The 17,360-nt window shown below is 38.2% G+C and overlaps 1 protein-coding gene across 1 annotated transcript in view; it reads left to right on the top strand.

Annotated features, from left to right (window-relative positions):
- Positions 1–17,360, top strand: part of LAMA1 (laminin subunit alpha 1) — a 98,567-nt gene that overhangs the window by 39,144 nt on the left and 42,063 nt on the right. The window contains exons 9-22 of the mRNA XM_068192012.1: positions 208–313; positions 841–1,001; positions 3,846–3,986; positions 4,951–5,124; positions 6,703–6,804; positions 7,588–7,799; positions 8,938–9,049; positions 9,958–10,068; positions 10,823–10,950; positions 11,553–11,639; positions 11,888–12,099; positions 12,614–12,720; positions 13,654–13,834; positions 15,101–15,237. Of these exons, the coding sequence (XP_068048113.1) occupies positions 208–313; positions 841–1,001; positions 3,846–3,986; positions 4,951–5,124; positions 6,703–6,804; positions 7,588–7,799; positions 8,938–9,049; positions 9,958–10,068; positions 10,823–10,950; positions 11,553–11,639; positions 11,888–12,099; positions 12,614–12,720; positions 13,654–13,834; positions 15,101–15,237 (1,971 nt within the window). The remainder of the gene's footprint in view (positions 1–207; positions 314–840; positions 1,002–3,845; positions 3,987–4,950; positions 5,125–6,702; positions 6,805–7,587; positions 7,800–8,937; positions 9,050–9,957; positions 10,069–10,822; positions 10,951–11,552; positions 11,640–11,887; positions 12,100–12,613; positions 12,721–13,653; positions 13,835–15,100; positions 15,238–17,360) is intronic.

Raw genomic sequence — 17,360 nt, 5'->3', positions numbered from 1 at the left:
CTTCTGTTGCCACATTTAAGCTTTTTCTAGACTGTAATCCCCTGATCCTTCTGCTTGCTAAAGTTAGACTAGTCCCTTTATTGCCCCACATTATCTTTTTCCAGTTTTATTCATTTTAGCTTTGGTGATTGAAGACAGGAAACAGATGTAACTTTACCGTTCCCAGTTAATAATTTGAGAATTTGCCAGTAAACTTTTATTTTATAGGTTTCTCCCTATGAGGACCACCCCTGCTATCCCTGTGACTGCGACCCATTTGGGTCTCTGAGTTCTGTCTGTGTGAAAGATGAGCACCATTCTGACTCTCAGCGTGGTAAGGAAACAGCAAGTGCCTTTTCCCTAAAATTCAAGTCTGGCTGGAGGTCATTGGGGTTGAGGGAACACTAGCTACCTTTGAATGGCTGGCTTTTAGGTACCACTTTGGGAAGGTGAGGCTGAGGCATAATGTAATTTCATGATTTTAAGGTATGTCAGGTCCCTGAACGTGTTCTCCTGTGGGGATTGTGGGCTCCTACTGTGTAAAACAATGTGAGGTGTTGAGATCTAACACTGTTGTTTGTGAATGCTGTTACAGCTGAATTCATTTTGCTGCAATTCATTCATTTTGCTGCAATTCATTCATTTTGCTGCAATTCATTCATTTTGCTGCAATTTCTGGACATTTGATTCTTTAAATGTGAAAAATAGATAGTGAGACTGACATTGTGCCAAGTATCTTTGGAATATGACATGAGGTGTAATAAAAAAGGAATGCTAAATTTTTTGTACCCTCTGAGACATCTTGAATCCAGCCTATTGCCTGGTCTGATTTTTTTTTTTTCTCTACTTTTGCTGTTTAAGGGACTTGGCCAGGCCAGTGTCAGTGCAGGGAAGGTTATGCAGGAGAAAAATGTGATAGTTGTGCATTCGGGTATCGGGGCTACCCAAACTGCCTGCGTTGTAACTGCAGCCTGGTTGGTAGCATCAATGAAGATCCATGCACAGAACCTTGTCTTTGCAAAGTGAGTACTAAACTTCCACTTTTGTTCAACATGGAATTTGTGGTTTATTTACTTCTTTTTAATACTAAAATTACTTAATTTGCTGGGGACATAATTTCCTTTGTAAGATGTAACCTGGTGTACACCTGAAAGCCTAGAACTCAAAACTACTAATTATTTTCTGTACTGAAAAATATGGTATTTTATGTTGAGTAGTTCTGTATGTTACTAATACAACATTTTCTATAACAATGGGCCAGATCGACATTAAAATGAAATAAAGCCTGTACATGTGTGAGGCAGCCATAGAGAGTGAGTATGCCTAGCTGGGTTGGATTTTAGGAATGAATTGATATTTCTCTTCAAAGCCACCGATTGCTTGCAAACAAATGTTGTGTTTAAAACATCTGCTTTGTGTAAAGAAACAGCAGGCATTTGGAAAGAACTATTGGAACACTTGCACTAGACATATGTATGAAATATGGTTTAATTATTCAATTACAAAATATAAACCATAAAAATGTTTAAAAAGAGAGCAGTTTTGCAGCATTTTATTTTTTGGTAAATATCCAAACCTCTCAAAATTTCTTGCAGCTGTAGATTCCACTGAATTTTATTTAAAAACTGAGCCAACATTTAAAGAAGTTACTTAATTTTCTGTCCCAAATGTTAGCGTCGTTTATGTATTTGTTGCCAAATATGATAGTGAACAGGAGCCAAAGATAACATGGTTTGTTTGACAATTCTTCAGAAAATTTAGTCCTTTTGAACAATTTATCTGATCCAAAAAATCAAACCTATGTAAATAAGAAGACTCTGGAAAAACAAAATGGCTCCAATCACCAATTTAAATATGAAAAAGCAGATAAGTGCCTGATTTTGAGCTAGGGTAACACTTTATCAGCCAATGCAGCTAACTAGTGAAAATTTTGGTATAAACTGGACTAGAAACTGCCCCTTTTCAGTGCTGCTGTGGGCATGAGCCTGGCATACAGAATTTTTAGGCCTGATCACAAAGACTGTCAGTAGCCAGCAGACCACCTATGGAGATGAAAGGAGAAAAGCTGTGCGCTCCAAATATCAAATGAAGGAGACAGGATTTCTAAGCCTTTGCAGACTCTAATCTTTTTTTATATAGTGCATTTTCTGATATTTGATCTTTCCTGAAACACAGCTCTTGAGGTCTCGTCATTGGGTGAGATTTTTCTTTTTCATTAAGAAATAAATAATTTATATCTAATAATGTTAGATAGTGAAATGTGTGATCCAAATCCATTCTGAAGACTGAGAAATAAAAGAGCATACAAATACTATTTCTGTAAAAATCCAAGATTTTAAGTTCTCATTATCTCAGGGGACACTTTGCCTGAGATTTTTCCCAAGTTTGCGTATGAACAAATAGAAGCAGCCATCCTCAGCCTTTGAATCAGAACTGGAGATCATAAATTATTAGTATGCTTTGCAAACACAGGTTGTACTTTGCTTACAAAATTGTGTAATCTGTCTGTGTAATGAGGTTTTATGTAATCTTGACATGCCAAACACTGTTCAGAAGGAAAGACAGTTGGAAGTCTCAGATTTCTCTCTGGTAAGCTTGAAATATGCTCCACAGGACAAGATCTGATATAAGTCTGCAGTCTGGAGTGATTCTTGTGACTGAAGTGAAGGTACCCTGGTAACTGCTTCTGAAAGCAGATTTTAGTCCACAGGCTTTGTGTTTCACATGGCAGTGCAGAGCTTGTATAGGCCTCTTCAAAGCAGTAAGATGCCTTGCAGTCTTAGTGACCTAACCACATGTATCAGGGAACTTTGTGAGGTGTTCTGTAAAGTTCTTTTTGCCTTTGTAGTGGAGTTTTCCCATAAATGAAACCCAAGGCTGAGACTGGAGAGTGGTGTGTGTTCAGGTCTTGTACTGATACGAAGTCAGGACACTATACGAATTTTGTCCCTGGAAGTAGGAAATGTTCTGTATCTTAGTGTGTGGAAATGCCCATGGAGATCTGCTATTTACACAGCTTTGTGGGTAATTATCAAATATTTTCTCTGCTGGTTTGTTTGTCAGCAGCAATTGTTTAAACTTTTTTTTTAAGAAATAGCCACGTTTTTCCTGCACAAATTTTATGAGGAAAAAAAAATATTGGTACACAATTTTGGTTTTTTTATTCCCTGTAAATGCTGCATTGTAAAAGGTGTGTAGCTGTATGCTCTGAGCTACCTAATTTGCATGGCAGAATACCAATGAAAGGAGCTAAGGGATTGGAGCATCTCTACTTCTGGAGCAGGAGTTTCTGGACCTTAGCCCCAGAGCATATTGGGTGGAAGAGCTGCCACCCAGCATAGTGTGGTGCTCTTCCAGGAAGAGGTAGCAGCAGTAGTGGGTATCACAGCATAAATATTAAGAGATGCTGAGAAGCTATTGTCTTGAAGCTGACTGTGGTGGTTCCTAGAGCCTGACCTTAAAGGTGAACTTTCTGGATTCTATCTGGTGATACATCTGAAAGGTAATCCATCTGGATTCAGAAAACATGAGATCTTTTCTCCAGAGCAATCTACAAAGTCAAGCTACAAGAGAAGTAGACTGGCAAGCTGGCAGAAGCTTTTCAAACCCTGCCTGTGTGTTGAAATTTTACTACAATAGAACCCTTGCTGGGGCTTGTTTAGATTTTGATGAACTGGCAAATTCTGATGAATTTTTCCAATCAGTTTCAGTTTTAAGCTCTGAGTCTTATTCAATAATCCTGCTGTGCTGAAATGTGTTTTCTTTTACAGCCTTCTGAATGCTGTTATGCCTAAATCCCACCTAATCCATGGTATTTGTTACCATAATAGTGCTGATGTGAACCAAATGTTATATGCCTTTGACAGGAAAATGTAGAAGGTGAAAACTGTGATCTCTGCAAACCAGGATTCTACAATTTGCAAGAAAGAAATCCGCAGGGCTGCACAGAGTGTTTTTGCTTTGGTGTTTCTGATGTCTGTGACAGTCTTACATGGCCCATCAGTCAGGTATTTAAATGTTATGTCCATGACCTAATATTCTTTCTTCAGACAGCTGCAAAATGTACTATATTTCTCTTTGACATGTGCCCAAGTTAACTTCAGATTCTAGTATGTGTCTCCTTACAAAGAAATGGATTTTCTGTATTATTGGGCAGCTCTGAGGTAGTCAGCAAGTCATCCCAGTGCAGGCTTTGGCCCTGCTGGCTTGCAGTAATATCAGAAGTATTGGGTAATGAAGGCTGCAATAATTCATTGGACAAATTATATTTTTTTCTGACTGTTAAGGTTTTTTTTCCATGCTGAAGAGATAACCCCAAACCTGTTTCCTTGCTCTCGTACCTAATGGACAAGGCTATTGGACCTCTGGCAATATGGCCAATACTGTTTCTTAGTAAACAGTCTTTATAAAAATCACTGTTTTCTGATTAGAGAGTTCTTAAGTTATGGGGCTTTGGGGCCACTCTTTTCCTACCAAATTCCTTATGTATCTTTGCAGAGATAGCTACACTTTGGTCTCCTGTTTGTGTGCGACAAAAAGGAGGACAACATATCAAATTGACTGAAACTCTAAGATGATTGAATAAAACTCTTTCTGTGCAAAGAACAAAGTTCTCTCATCTAAGTCCCTCCTCTGGGGCTGTAGTTTTTGCTTTCCTCTAGCTCAGCACTATCTATAAGTGGGGACAATTAGCCTTGAAGCCTTTGAAATTCTGCATTTCTGTCTCAGGGAGCTGCGTAGGTATAATGTTAATATTGTCGGAAGGATGAAAATCACACTCATATTTTTGTTCCTGTCAAATAGAGAGGTGGAGACCATCCTAGTCTGAAGTGGCATATTTGCATATGTTGGTATCAGACTTGACTAATGGAAGTGTTCTAGATCCATCAGTTTGAGTGAATATCTAGGAAGAGGTGAATGCTTTCTCAGTGACACAACTGCTGACTGCCATTAATGTTATTACTCTTGTAGATTTCAGACATGACTGGATGGCTCGTTACTGATCTGTACAAAGCAAGGAGTGTGCAGCCTCAGCGAAGCCAATTTGATGGACCCCATCAAATAAGTATTAACAACACTGAGGCTGTAAAAGTACTGAAAAATACTTATTACTGGTCAGCACCCGAGGCATATCTAGGAAATAAAGTAAGTACTCAGCTAAGAAGCCAAAACTCCTTCACAGGTTCTCTGTCTTAACCATAACCTGTTGCTCTAAATATATAGTTTCTCTAATTAAAGCATAAATACGCATAAAGCTCAGTATTACCACACTTCTCACTGTACCTCTCTGCTTTTTAAATCAGAATGTCCCTGTGCAGATATTCCCAGTGCCCTCTTTTTGCACTTTGAGTTCATCCATGTCTCCACTTCCTTCCCTGCCTATCCTTGACACAATATAATCTCTCTTGACTGTTACTGACTTATATGCTCACATTTCCCATGCACTTGATTCTTGGCCCAAAACTTACACCTTTAGTGCCTTGTCTAATAACAGTAGATGGAACCATCAAAATCTCTTGCCTGCTTCTTAGCCATCTTCGGTTTCCAAACAACTAGTCTTTAATTTTTTCCCTGTTTACTTGCTAAAACCCTGGGTGTACTAGTTTTTGCAGCAGAATCACAGAATAGCTGAGGTTGGAAGGGACCTCTGGGGGTCATCTTGCCCAGTCTCTGTCCTCAAGCAGGGACACCTAGAGCAGTTAACCAGTACCATGATCAGAGAGCTGCTTCTGAGTATGTCCAAGGATGGAGACTCCACAACCTTTCTGAGAAACCTGTGCCACTGTGTAGGTACCCTCACAATAAGTGTTTCCTGATGTTCAGCAGGAACCTCCTGTATTTCAGGTTGTGGTCATTACCTCTTTTCCTGGCACAGGGCACCATTGAAAAAAGCCCAGCTCCATCCTCTTTGCACCTTCTCTTAAGGTGTTTGTATATACTGATAAGATCTCTCTGAGCCTTTTGTAGGTGGGACAGTCTTGCTACTCTTGGTCTTTCCTCATATGAAAGATGCTTCAGGCTCTTAATCATTTTAGTGGCCCTTTGCTGGACTCTTTCCAGTATATCCACCTCTCTCTTTTACTGGGAGGCCCAGAACTGGAGTCAAAACTCCAGCTGTGGCCTCACCAGTGGTGAGCAGAGGAGAACCTTGTAGCCTTACCTGTATTTCAGTCCACTCTCTCTGCCCATGCAGCTGTGTTTATTATTGGTATAGTCACACAGTAAATGAAAACAAGTGTAAGAAGTGTATCATTAGGGAGCAGATTTTTTACAGGGCAACAATGATTCAAATTCTGATTTCTTATTCATTTAATATAGGTCTAATTGTTGGTTAACTTACTTTGTAGCAGTCAGCAGCAGGTGAGGGGCTAAGGACCCTGAAGGGTGGTATATGGAATGTGAAAAACTCCTACATGCTGTGCCCCTTGGCTAGGATGATAGTGTACACCTCAGCTGTCTGTTCAGAGTCCTGTTAGTGTTTCAATGAATGAGGGCACTTATCTGAATCACCTGTAGAGCCTTGAGCTAGCTCTCACCACCTGCACAGCAGCAAGCCAGCTCTTGTCCCTGTGCCGACACTCATGGCATGTTACACTTTTTCTGTGAAGTGGTATTTGTAATCCTACAGTGTCTTATAATTTGGACACTGTAGTGGCCCATGTAATTTCTTTGTGTTGGCTGGAGGTTATTGTGTTGTTAAGGCTTTGCTTTTTGTTGTTTCAGCTCACAGCTTTTAGTGGAGACTTGAAGTATACAGTATCTTATGACATTCCAATGGAGAGCGTGGACAGTGATATAGTGTCTAGTGTGGATGTCATCATTCAGGTGGGTTTTTTTTCAGCTTGTTACTATTCAGACATTATTAAGAATCTATGAAGGGGTTAAAAATAAAATAATATTTCTATAGTAGTAGTTTTAAGTCCCTTAAAAGTCACTATCAAAATTTTATTATTTATTACTCATTAATAATAAATGAAATTTATAACTATTTTATTTGTAAATAAAATAATTACAAAATTATTACTTATTTCTCTGATTTTCTAATCCATTTGTCTGAAATCGTAGGTATACAATACTAGTTTTAAATGCTAAATACTTAGAATTTAATCTGTGTGTATATGGGTGAGTTGCTTATTACCAAATGTACAAAGCTGTATTTACAAAATAAACTGGACAGACTTATGCTTATGAAACAGGTGAGTGTTCTTGCTGATTGCTTAGTTTTCTAGATTTATGTTGCATTAAAAAGTAAGGCTCTATACTGAATCCAGGCATCTCCAAAAACATAATTTTTTCATATGTGCTAGCAATAGAACAGAGGAGAAAGGAGATTCTGTTTTGTAGAGGTATTCAATTTTTGCAATTCAGTTTATTCTTTTATAAAAGATTTATGAAGTCTGTGAATCGAGAGAGAATGGGATTGTGGTCTTGGAGCCACAGAAAATGTTGACCTTTTACTTACTTTTTCTTAATGTAAAGAATTTAATTTGACTCCCTCTTCTCTGTGTTACATGGATGTGTATTTGACACTAAATGTTATTGCTTAATAAAATGTACATGCAAATATGGAAAATGTTTTCTCTTTTTTCTCTTGTCCTTCAATTTCAGGGTAACAGGCAGATTCTGAGTACAAGAGCAGCGGGCTTGTCATTACAGCCATATGAGGAGTATTCTAATTCAGTGAGACTTGTGTCAGAGAATTTCATAGATTTTAATACAAAAAAGGCAATAGACCGGGAAATGTTGATGACTGTTCTGGCAAATGTGACCCATCTTCTGATCAGGGCCAACTACAACATTGCCAAAAAGGCTGTGTACAGGTAAGAGAGATAAAATATTCAAGTTAATCTATATACTTCTCTTATTTTTCTGCATATGGATCATGGTTCTTAGTGGCAGTATTCCTGAAGTTTTATGTTAATAGTTTCTAGAAAAAAATGTTGTTTATTGAATTTTCCTAAGACCAGTCTTTGTCCCCAAAACACGGTCGTATGGAGTGTGTGGTAAGGGACATTTGATTTTAAAGATATCTGACAGCAGAGATGTTGTCTTCTGCTTAAAGTAATAGTGCATAAAAGCCTTATTACAATGGCTACTGTTTTTAGGGGAAAATGCCTCCAGAACTCTCTACAGTATGCTTATTTGGGTATGTGGCAAGTTAATCCATTACTGACTGTTGAAAACCTGTCAATAAAGACATTGATTGTAATTTCTTTTGATGTTTGTTTGTGGATGTTATTGAGACTCATCTCTAAGGGACTCCTTAATAGGAAAATTAGACTGCAGTGGGTTAGCTGATCATTCCATAGTCTCAAAGCAACACTGGCAGTATCTGTCTCAGACCTTACAGATCTTTGTTTCATCTCTTCCCCAAGATACAGGAATAAAGTTGTATTGCTCTCAAGGGAAGCAGCTTCATCATTTACTTAATTTCTTTGCACTCACTGACATAATTTCTTCCTCATTCCCTAATTAGAGCTAATAACACTAAAGTTATGGATTCAAATTCCATATGGGCCATTTATTTAAGAGCTGGGCTCGATGATCTCTTTCAACTCAAAATAGTCTGTGAATATTTTGTCATTTGTTAGCATTTCCTGTCAATAAAACAGGAATTGATACCAAATTTGCTTTGTGCACCCACACCACTCTGGTAAAATTAATGTTCATTTAGGGATAGTGTGTTTGTCTTTATGGAATGTTTGTAAAGATTTCTTACAAAAATGTTACCTGTGGCTGAGGAGGTTGTCTCTTCCAGTAACAATAATGATAACAGGAGACATCTGCAAATGCTGTGATAAGAGTGTGATCACAGACTTCTTAAAGATTTATGCCTGTTCCTCAGTTGTCCCTGCCAGGAAGCAGTGCTCACTGGTGTTAGTTCCCCAGAAGCAAACTGTCCTGCTGAAGATAAGTCTGGGGAAACAAATGATGTGATGTTTTCCTGCTTAACCCTAGGCTGGACTCTGTGACCCTGGATACTGCAAGTGCAAATGTTATAGATCTTTCTTCAGCACCAGATGTGGAATTCTGTGAATGTCCTCAGGGTTACACAGGATTATCCTGTGAGGTAAACACTTACAGTGTTTTGTGTATGCAAAATTATCTCCTATTGTAAAGGATCTAGGTTTAAAGGCGGGCTGCCTTTAATTAAACTGCCATTAAATTGTGTGTTCTGTGGTGAATTGCTGCCTGCTATACTTTATGCAATCCTGAAGGTATTTTCTCTCAGATACTCTAAATGGGATTTTAAACTTATTTCTTGAATTCTTTTTCATGGCACTAGAATACAATGATGTGCTTCAGAATATCAGTGTTTCAGAGGGAGCAGCTGTTAAAGCTATGTGAAGCTATTTTGAGTTTACTTTACTCATTAATAGCACCTTTTGTGGAGCTGGATCATGTCCAGTTTATTCCTATTATGTGCCATTAAGTTTATGGAGGCAATGAGGAACCTTAGCAGGGAGGAATGGTAGCTTTTGGAAGAGCCCACAAGGGTGAAATGCATTGTGCAAGGTGGTGTCTTGTGTATCTGTAAATAGAAGATTTAGAGAGGCACAGTCCTACTGCAGAATAGCAGGAAATATTTTGACAAATAATTTCAGTATGAAAATACTGAAATTGTGCTATAGCATTGTTAATGGTTCTGCAGAGGTGGTATAATACCTTTTCTGTTGTCCCTTAATAATGAATTTCACATATTAAACGGCACAAAAGTTAACTTTCATGCCTCCAGGGAACAAAGGGATGAATCAAAGTTTTATGAAGTTAATTCTTATCCCCTTTATCCAGTGCAAGTAAAAAACAACCACTTGAAAAGAGCTACAGTGACATCAATAGGGTTGAAAGAGTATTCAGTTGCCACAGTGTGAATGGGTTGGATGGTGGGTGGTCAGATGCACACTCTTTGAAAAAGTTTTGATGTGTATTTTCAACACACATAATGCTACTGCTTTTTCTCCCTTCATTTCTTTTCAGTCCTGTCTCCCTGGGTACTACCGTGTGGATGGAATACTCTTTGGAGGTATTTGCCAACCCTGCAAGTGCAATGGGCATGCAACTGAGTGTGACATTCACGGTGTTTGCTTTGTAAGTCATCTTTCAAAGTGTTCTGCGTTTCAAGCATCTATTTAGGAGTTAAGAGAGCATTTTGACTGTGGGAGACAAGTTTACAGTGTGCCTAATTTCAAGCTATGGGTACCAAGTGTTTATTTTTGTTTTTCATTGTTTAGTTCAGAGTATGTTTCAAGACTGCATTATTGTGCTTTCCAATAAACAATTTGTTTCAGTTTATCATTTCAAGTGAGGAATAGTCAGAACTAATATAAAAATGCCATCATATACTGGCTGATAAGAATCTTTATTTTGCTTGCTGCAGGTTCCTGAAAAGAACAAATTGAAGCAGTGAATATCTGTTTTCAGATATACATGCATCTTCCATGACTAATACCAGTGGAAATTGCACATTATCTTGTGAAGAAAAATTTAGCTCTCAGATCTCTTTTGAAAATTAAAGATTACTGGAATAAAATGGCTAAACACCAGTAAAAACTATATAAGTTTGTTACTGCAAGTGTGTGCAATATGTGAAATGCATTTAAGTATGTGTATAAGTTACGTGCCTGGTTTCATAAAATATATTCTAAAATGCAGGAAAAAACCATCAGGATTGTCATAACTCACTAAAAATCAAACACTTATTTTCAGGGTTCTAGGCAGTTCTTCATAGCTTGAAGAATGGCTTCCTTGGATGTCATGCTGCATGCAGACTGCTGTAGGAATCCCTCAGGGGCCAAAAAACCATCAAACGAAAATATAAAAAGATTTTTTCCATGTCTTACAGGCTTGTCAACACAACACAACAGGACCTTTCTGTGATCAGTGCTTACCTGGCTTCTATGGAAATCCATCCCAAGGAACATCTGAGGACTGCCAGCCCTGTGCATGTCCTCTGAGTTCTGCTGCAAACAAGTAAGCTTCTTATGCAAGACTGTCTTTTGCTTCTTCAGCAAAACCAGAAAGTGAGAAAAAGAAAAATATCATGAAATCCGAAGGAGAGAGAAAAGGATTTTTTTTTCTTCATCTTTTTTTGCTTATATCTCATAGAAACATTGTTTTTCGAGGTAGACAAATATATAGACTAGGCTAAGACAGGCTGAGTGAGCTGGTATGATTTTGCATGGTGGATGAAAGTAATAATTCAACCTGTCCTTGAACTTTGCACTGAAACCATGGTTATCTTCCTTGTTTTTTAAGAAAACAGATGAAGGACAGAAGTGTTGTATCTGAAAAAAAGGAACTCAGGACAGCAATTTTACTGCTTTACTAGAATGAAAGCCAAGTTTTTAGAAAGTTTTAAAATCTTGCTTTTAAAGTAAAAAAAAACCCAAGAGTTTTAAAAAATTATATGTTTATTTTTTTGACACATTATAATGTTAAAAGCATTGATAAACTAGGAAAAATTGCAATTGTGTGTTTATACAGCTAGGTGCAAGGAAGGGTGGATATTGAATGTTTGCAAAAGTCTTGTGATTCTGTGCATTGATACCAACTGCCTTAAATATTCTTAATAGTTTCAGTCCCACTTGCCAGCTGAGTGAAGAAGGTGGAATTGTCTGTGACGAATGTCTTCCAGGCTATACTGGCTCTCAGTGTGAAAAGTATGTACACTAATTTTGGGTGAAACATCTATATCACTGCCATCACTAGGTGTTCATCATCTTATCTTCCTTGTATTGTTCATAGCACATGCACAGAACATTCCTAATAACATTTTCCTTCTTATTTTGTCTTTCATTGAAATACAGACACACTTTTGTTTAAAATTTAATAGGAAAACTCCCTTCAGTGAGGAGAGTGTATGACATGACCACACTCCAGCTGATCAAGCTTTTAAACTCTAATGCAGGTGTGCTAATGGTTACTATGGGAATCCTCTTATGGCTGGACAGTCGTGTGCTCCTTGTGAATGCAATGGCAATGTAAACCCTCAAGAAGAGGGCCACTGTGATCCCTTCACAGGACAGTGCCTGAAATGTCTGGGGAACACAGCAGGTCACCACTGTGAAAAGTGTGCTGATGGGTATTATGGGGATGCAGTAATTGACAAAAACTGTCGTGGTAAGTTGCTATTTTCATTACTCTCAGCATTTAAAGAACACAAAAATGTAGTGTTCACGTGCAAGATGGTTGGGGACGTGTGCATCTTTGATGAAAGAGTTAACCTTCAAGTTGTGTGTTGGCAAGTGCAGGTTGAAAACTCCGGGGTTGGGTTAGGCTGAGGGATGGGAATGTCTTATGTTAGGGTTTTATACTTGGTATCCCTGGAACTTACTGGTTTGCTTAACACTGTCCCTCCAGTGACATGCTGGACACATTTCTTTCTTCTGAATGTCACATATAGGGCTGGAATAAAAAAAAAAACTTTTCAAATACAGCTATTCAGAGGTGTTTTGTTTTGGTTTTTTTAAGTTTTAGTCCAAATGCACAGGCATTTCTGTGGTATATTAGCATCTGTGGGATATAAACAGATGAAACACATCATATACCAGATTTTGAATTCTCTATAATAATGAATGCCTATAGATGCACATGAATAATTTTTTAATTTGATTTCTTTTTGTCTGAATACAAGCCTGTGCCTGCCACGTGAATGGCTCCCTTTCAAGTACTTGTCAACATGAGACAGGTGTCTGCTCCTGCAAATCAAATGTAATTGGAGAAAAATGTGATAAATGCTTGGTAAGCAGATATATTGCCTATTGCTGATTTATAGATTTTCTTGTCTTCCTCTTTATCTATAGATTTTGATTTGAGCAGACACAGAGAATAGCAACAAATAGGTTTGAGGGAGAGGGGCCTGTAGAGTGGAGACCAAAGTTTGTCTGCAGAGGTTTTTGTGTCTGAAAATTGGTCTGCATGTGCTCCTTTCAGATGTGAAGCTATGTAATTGACTCAGCACTCTCTTGCATAGGGCTGTTCAGGCTGGTGCTGTGCAGTCAAAAACCAAACCAAACACTGTTAACAAACCTGAAGGGATCTCAGAGCTGTGCTTCTGTGAAATGGAGTCTGAGTAGGGAATATCTGAAGAAATGCGGTTGGTGATAATACATACATCATGGTTGAGCACCAGCTGAAAGGCAGGCCTGCTATAAAACAAGCAGATATTCACTGGTGATATAAACCAGCAGTTTCCAGTCTATGCTAAGTGTAGAACTACATCAGAGACCAGAGCAGGATATCTGTGCCCTGTTACTGCCTTTTGTGCCAGCCCAGCTGAATGAATGTACATGTACACAGGGTCACTGACCTGCCCTCTTCTAGGCTTTCATTCATAGTCATAGGTGTCTGTGCTTGATCAGCACAGCCCAGCCTCACCTCATGCAAGTCTTTAAATTAGAATAACAGCAGACTTCAAAACATAGTGTCTTGCTTGTGAGATTAGAGGGCCACGAGAGCATTTCAGGGTTGAGTTTTTCACCCAAGTGCATATGGATTTATAGCTGGCAACAGTGAAGACATTAGGCCAGGGAGTCTTTCCACAGCAGTCACGCAGTGCTGGCTAAGATTCATGCAGGCCGGACTTCATGGGGAGTAAACAAGAGAAAACAAGAGTGTATATTGTAGTGTTTTCAAAATTTATGGAACAGCACAAATCTATTTCTTCTCCAACAGAACGGGTATTATGGGCTGCTTACTGGGCTTGGCTGTGTTCCCTGCAACTGCAGTCAGTTTGGCTCGGTGTCCGAGGACTGCAATCATCAGGGGCAGTGTCACTGTGTGCCAGGAGTGGCTGGAGAGAAGTGTGATCGTTGTGCTCATGGCTTTTACGCGTTCCAGGATGGTGGCTGCACACGTAAGCTCTAATCCATGATCCTTCCAGAGTGTGTCTGGAATTCCTTTCAGCACTATATTGTATGTTGAACTCTGGCAAAGGTCAGTTGTTTTGATGACAATGCAGAAGAATCTGTAGGAAGGTCTACTAATACTTTGATTAAGCTAGGGAACAAAATGTTTCTTTGCTTACTGTGTGGCTCCTTGTAAAAGGTGGTGACTATGAAATAACTCATAAAGGGTGCGTGAGAGAAATATTGCATCCTCAATGGCTCCTTTGTCTCTTTATTACAAAACCCTTCAGTCCTTCAAAGAGAATGAAAGCTTTTTTTCTGCAGTTGGGAAAGTGAAGATCTACTCCTAAAGATTTTTACTTTATTTTTTTTTCATTTAGCTCTTAAATATGTGTTTCGTACTTTGATAAAAAGTCATTGAGTCTATTTTCCCATCATCACCTGTCTTTGTGCCATTTTTAGTCATGATAAGGAAGAAATTGTTCATCTAAAAGGAGAATATGCCATCAAAACCTAATTTTTCATGTTAATAAGATGCCCTTTTCAATACAGTATAGCTAAAGGAATGCCTGCCTTTTCTCCAGCCAGACAAAACCACTTTTTTCATGTCTCAAACAGTACATTAAAATGAAATATGCAGTGAGATTGTGATAAGATTGTTTTGAAATGAATATACTTTGTCTATAATAAGAATCAAAGATCCCTTGGGTTCCTTTAACCATTTCATTATTGGAAATTACTTAAATGTTACCAAAAAGATTAAGAAGATCACTTCCCTGAAATTCTGCTTTTTAACTGGAATAGTGTTTTGTTTCTTAAATAGCCAAGTGCATCCTGCAGTAGTTAGTTACTATAACAATAATTATCTATCCCTATTATTCAATAAGCAATTCATGAGGTTATTCATTTCACCTGCTTGAGAACATTAGCTTATCTCCTGATGAGTTTTATGTTGTCTATTATAGAAAGGTGTACAAATGTACTCTACTCCAAAAGTAATTTTATTTGGTCTTGTTGATCCCCCTGTGGAAGTGCAGCACTGCTTTTTGAAGCATCAAATAGGCTAAGTCAATAAGCAATAATGGGCTTCCAGTAAAAAGATGAAATGTCACTTTTGTCATGATTTGTTTCTTAGTGATTAGGGTTGACAAGAAGTTTCTAGTGGAACAGACAAATGTACTGCATAAGAAAAGTAAGATAATTGGTGGTCTTGGAGTTTATTCTCTGTAGTAAAGTGTGGATAAAGTTACCATTTGGTTCTGTTTCTCTCGCAGCCTGTGACTGTGCCCATACTCAGAACAACTGTAATGCTGATTCTGGCCAATGCATTTGTCCCCCTCACACTCAGGGACAAAAGTGTGAACTCTGTGAAGAAAATTACTGGGGACTCTCTCCTAAACTTGGTTGCAAGGTATGGTAGGCTGGGTGAAAAGCCGTGGCTGTTAAAAGCAGTTTGCCTTATAGAAACGTCAGAATTGGACTCTTTTTTTGAGAACCATGATCTTTATTCTGTCTCAGTGTTATGCAACACATGCTCACATTAAAACAAAAAACAGCAAAACAGCAGATGGCACAATGTATATCGAGAAACCTTCTAAGAGAGCTGTCTTTGAAAATGCTATCAGAGTGCTTATTCTGGATAGGTGCATAGTTCACATGGAAATTGTGAGGTGTGTATTCTAACATTTAGGTGTTTAAATAGTGGTACTAAACCAGATTTATAGCAGCAAGGGGCAACTGGGAACATATTTTCTGTGCAAATCAATAAGTGATAATGTTACAGATTTAAGAACATTGGAAGTGTCTTGAAAGTTACTGAAGTAATTTTTCCTGAAAATTTATAATTTGAATTATATAATGTAGTTAATGTTTCATGGGTGGAATAATGGTAGCTCCCATTATCTCAGCTTAATGCTTATGATTTAGCAATAAAATGCAAAGTCAGTGCAAATCCAAGGAATAGCAACCATTTATGCCTTTAGGTTCATGCAGTAAATTCCTGTCAGATATGGCATTGGTCCAAACTATTTTATAAATGTTGAGATTTTAAAAAGCCTCAATCACATGAATGTAATGGGTAACTTCAGTGGAGAAACCACAAATACAATCAACTTGACAAGGTCTGTCATTACATGCAGTGAGTATTTAAGTGTCAGCCAAATTTGTACCCTTTTTCTCTCTTTATTTTTTAGAGTAAGGATGATAAATTATTCCCAATAAGTCTTCAGAGTTAACCATCTTAGTGATTTATAGTAACATAGTTGGCAACTGGTCTTTAAACGACGGCGTTGTTAGCTGTCAGCTTACTGTCATTCTTACCTAATGTACTGCAAATACAATGTGCTGGTCTCTGTGCATTTCCTTTGAGGTGTTAGTTTCATAGGCTGATTCCACAGCACTTGCCAATGATCAGGTGCAATTAAACGCAGTCATATGCTGTTGCTCACTTTTTCTAGATTATTTATCATTCCTTTTTGTTGCAGCATCACAGTAATGAATGTGAAATACTCTAAAGTATTTTAGATCCCTTCTTGATACAACAAACAGTAAAGTGATCCCCAGATAATAGTCCCAGCAGAGGGATGTTCCCTATGCTGAATAGTCAGATGTGGTAGTTTAAGATCAGGAGCAATGTCTTCTGGCAAACCCAGGAGAGGCTCTTGGTGTACTCTCTACATGGATGAAATGGGGGAGATGCTGAGAAGCCCAGACTGTCTGGTTTTGCAACACAGAATGCCCAGACTGTCTGGTTTTGCATAAGTGATTACTTTATCTGGCACTGTTTCGAGATGTTTTCTTGATATTTAGTATCCATTTCTGGGTGCAGTATTGTAGCAGACCTGTAGTCTTGTTTAGATTACAATCCTTTCCATGTCTACTGGCATCACAGTGCACTGTATCTTAGAGTCTTTATTTATCTTTACCACAAGTAGCTAGGGATTGAATACATGTAAAATATTACTATCTTAGAGCTTGATTTTCAGAGCTGTGGGCCTTTACTGATACCTGAGAGCCAAAGCTGTCAACCTGTGTGACCATAAAGTGTATAAAACTAGGCATTATAGTACCCGGTGCTAGAGTAAAAACTGCTTAATACAAAGAGTGCTGTGGATAACCAGCAAAATTGTGAAGAATGCTAAAGGATACACAGTAATTCTTCTAGAACTTGTGGGTCTTGACATGCAGGTCTTGGCAAGATAAAGGCTTTTTCATCTCAAAGAGAGCTGATGAGGAAAATAACTCAGGGAAAATGCTCACAGTAGATGATGATAGATGGAATGTACTTTTTGCCTGTTCAGTTAGAAATAACCACAGACCAGAATTGGGCTTGTGAAGTAACAACAGATAAGAAATTAAGAATGAAGGCTAATCCAGACTGCTTCAAAAAAGAATGACAAATAAAGGGCACCCACTTTGCATGTTTGTAATAGCAGATTCATATTACTGATTGCATAATGAAGGATGCACTGCCAGGAAACAGTTTTCCTTTGGTACTGAGCTGCATTTCATGCTGAGCTTCCCACTTTTGGGATG

Source organism: Anomalospiza imberbis, chromosome 1 (assembly GCF_031753505.1).
Source record: "Anomalospiza imberbis isolate Cuckoo-Finch-1a 21T00152 chromosome 1, ASM3175350v1, whole genome shotgun sequence".
In the NCBI taxonomy this organism is placed as follows: Eukaryota; Metazoa; Chordata; class Aves; order Passeriformes; family Viduidae; genus Anomalospiza; species Anomalospiza imberbis.
The sequence above is the reverse complement of the archived record's forward strand: the minus strand, read 5'-3'. Positions and strand labels throughout refer to the sequence as shown.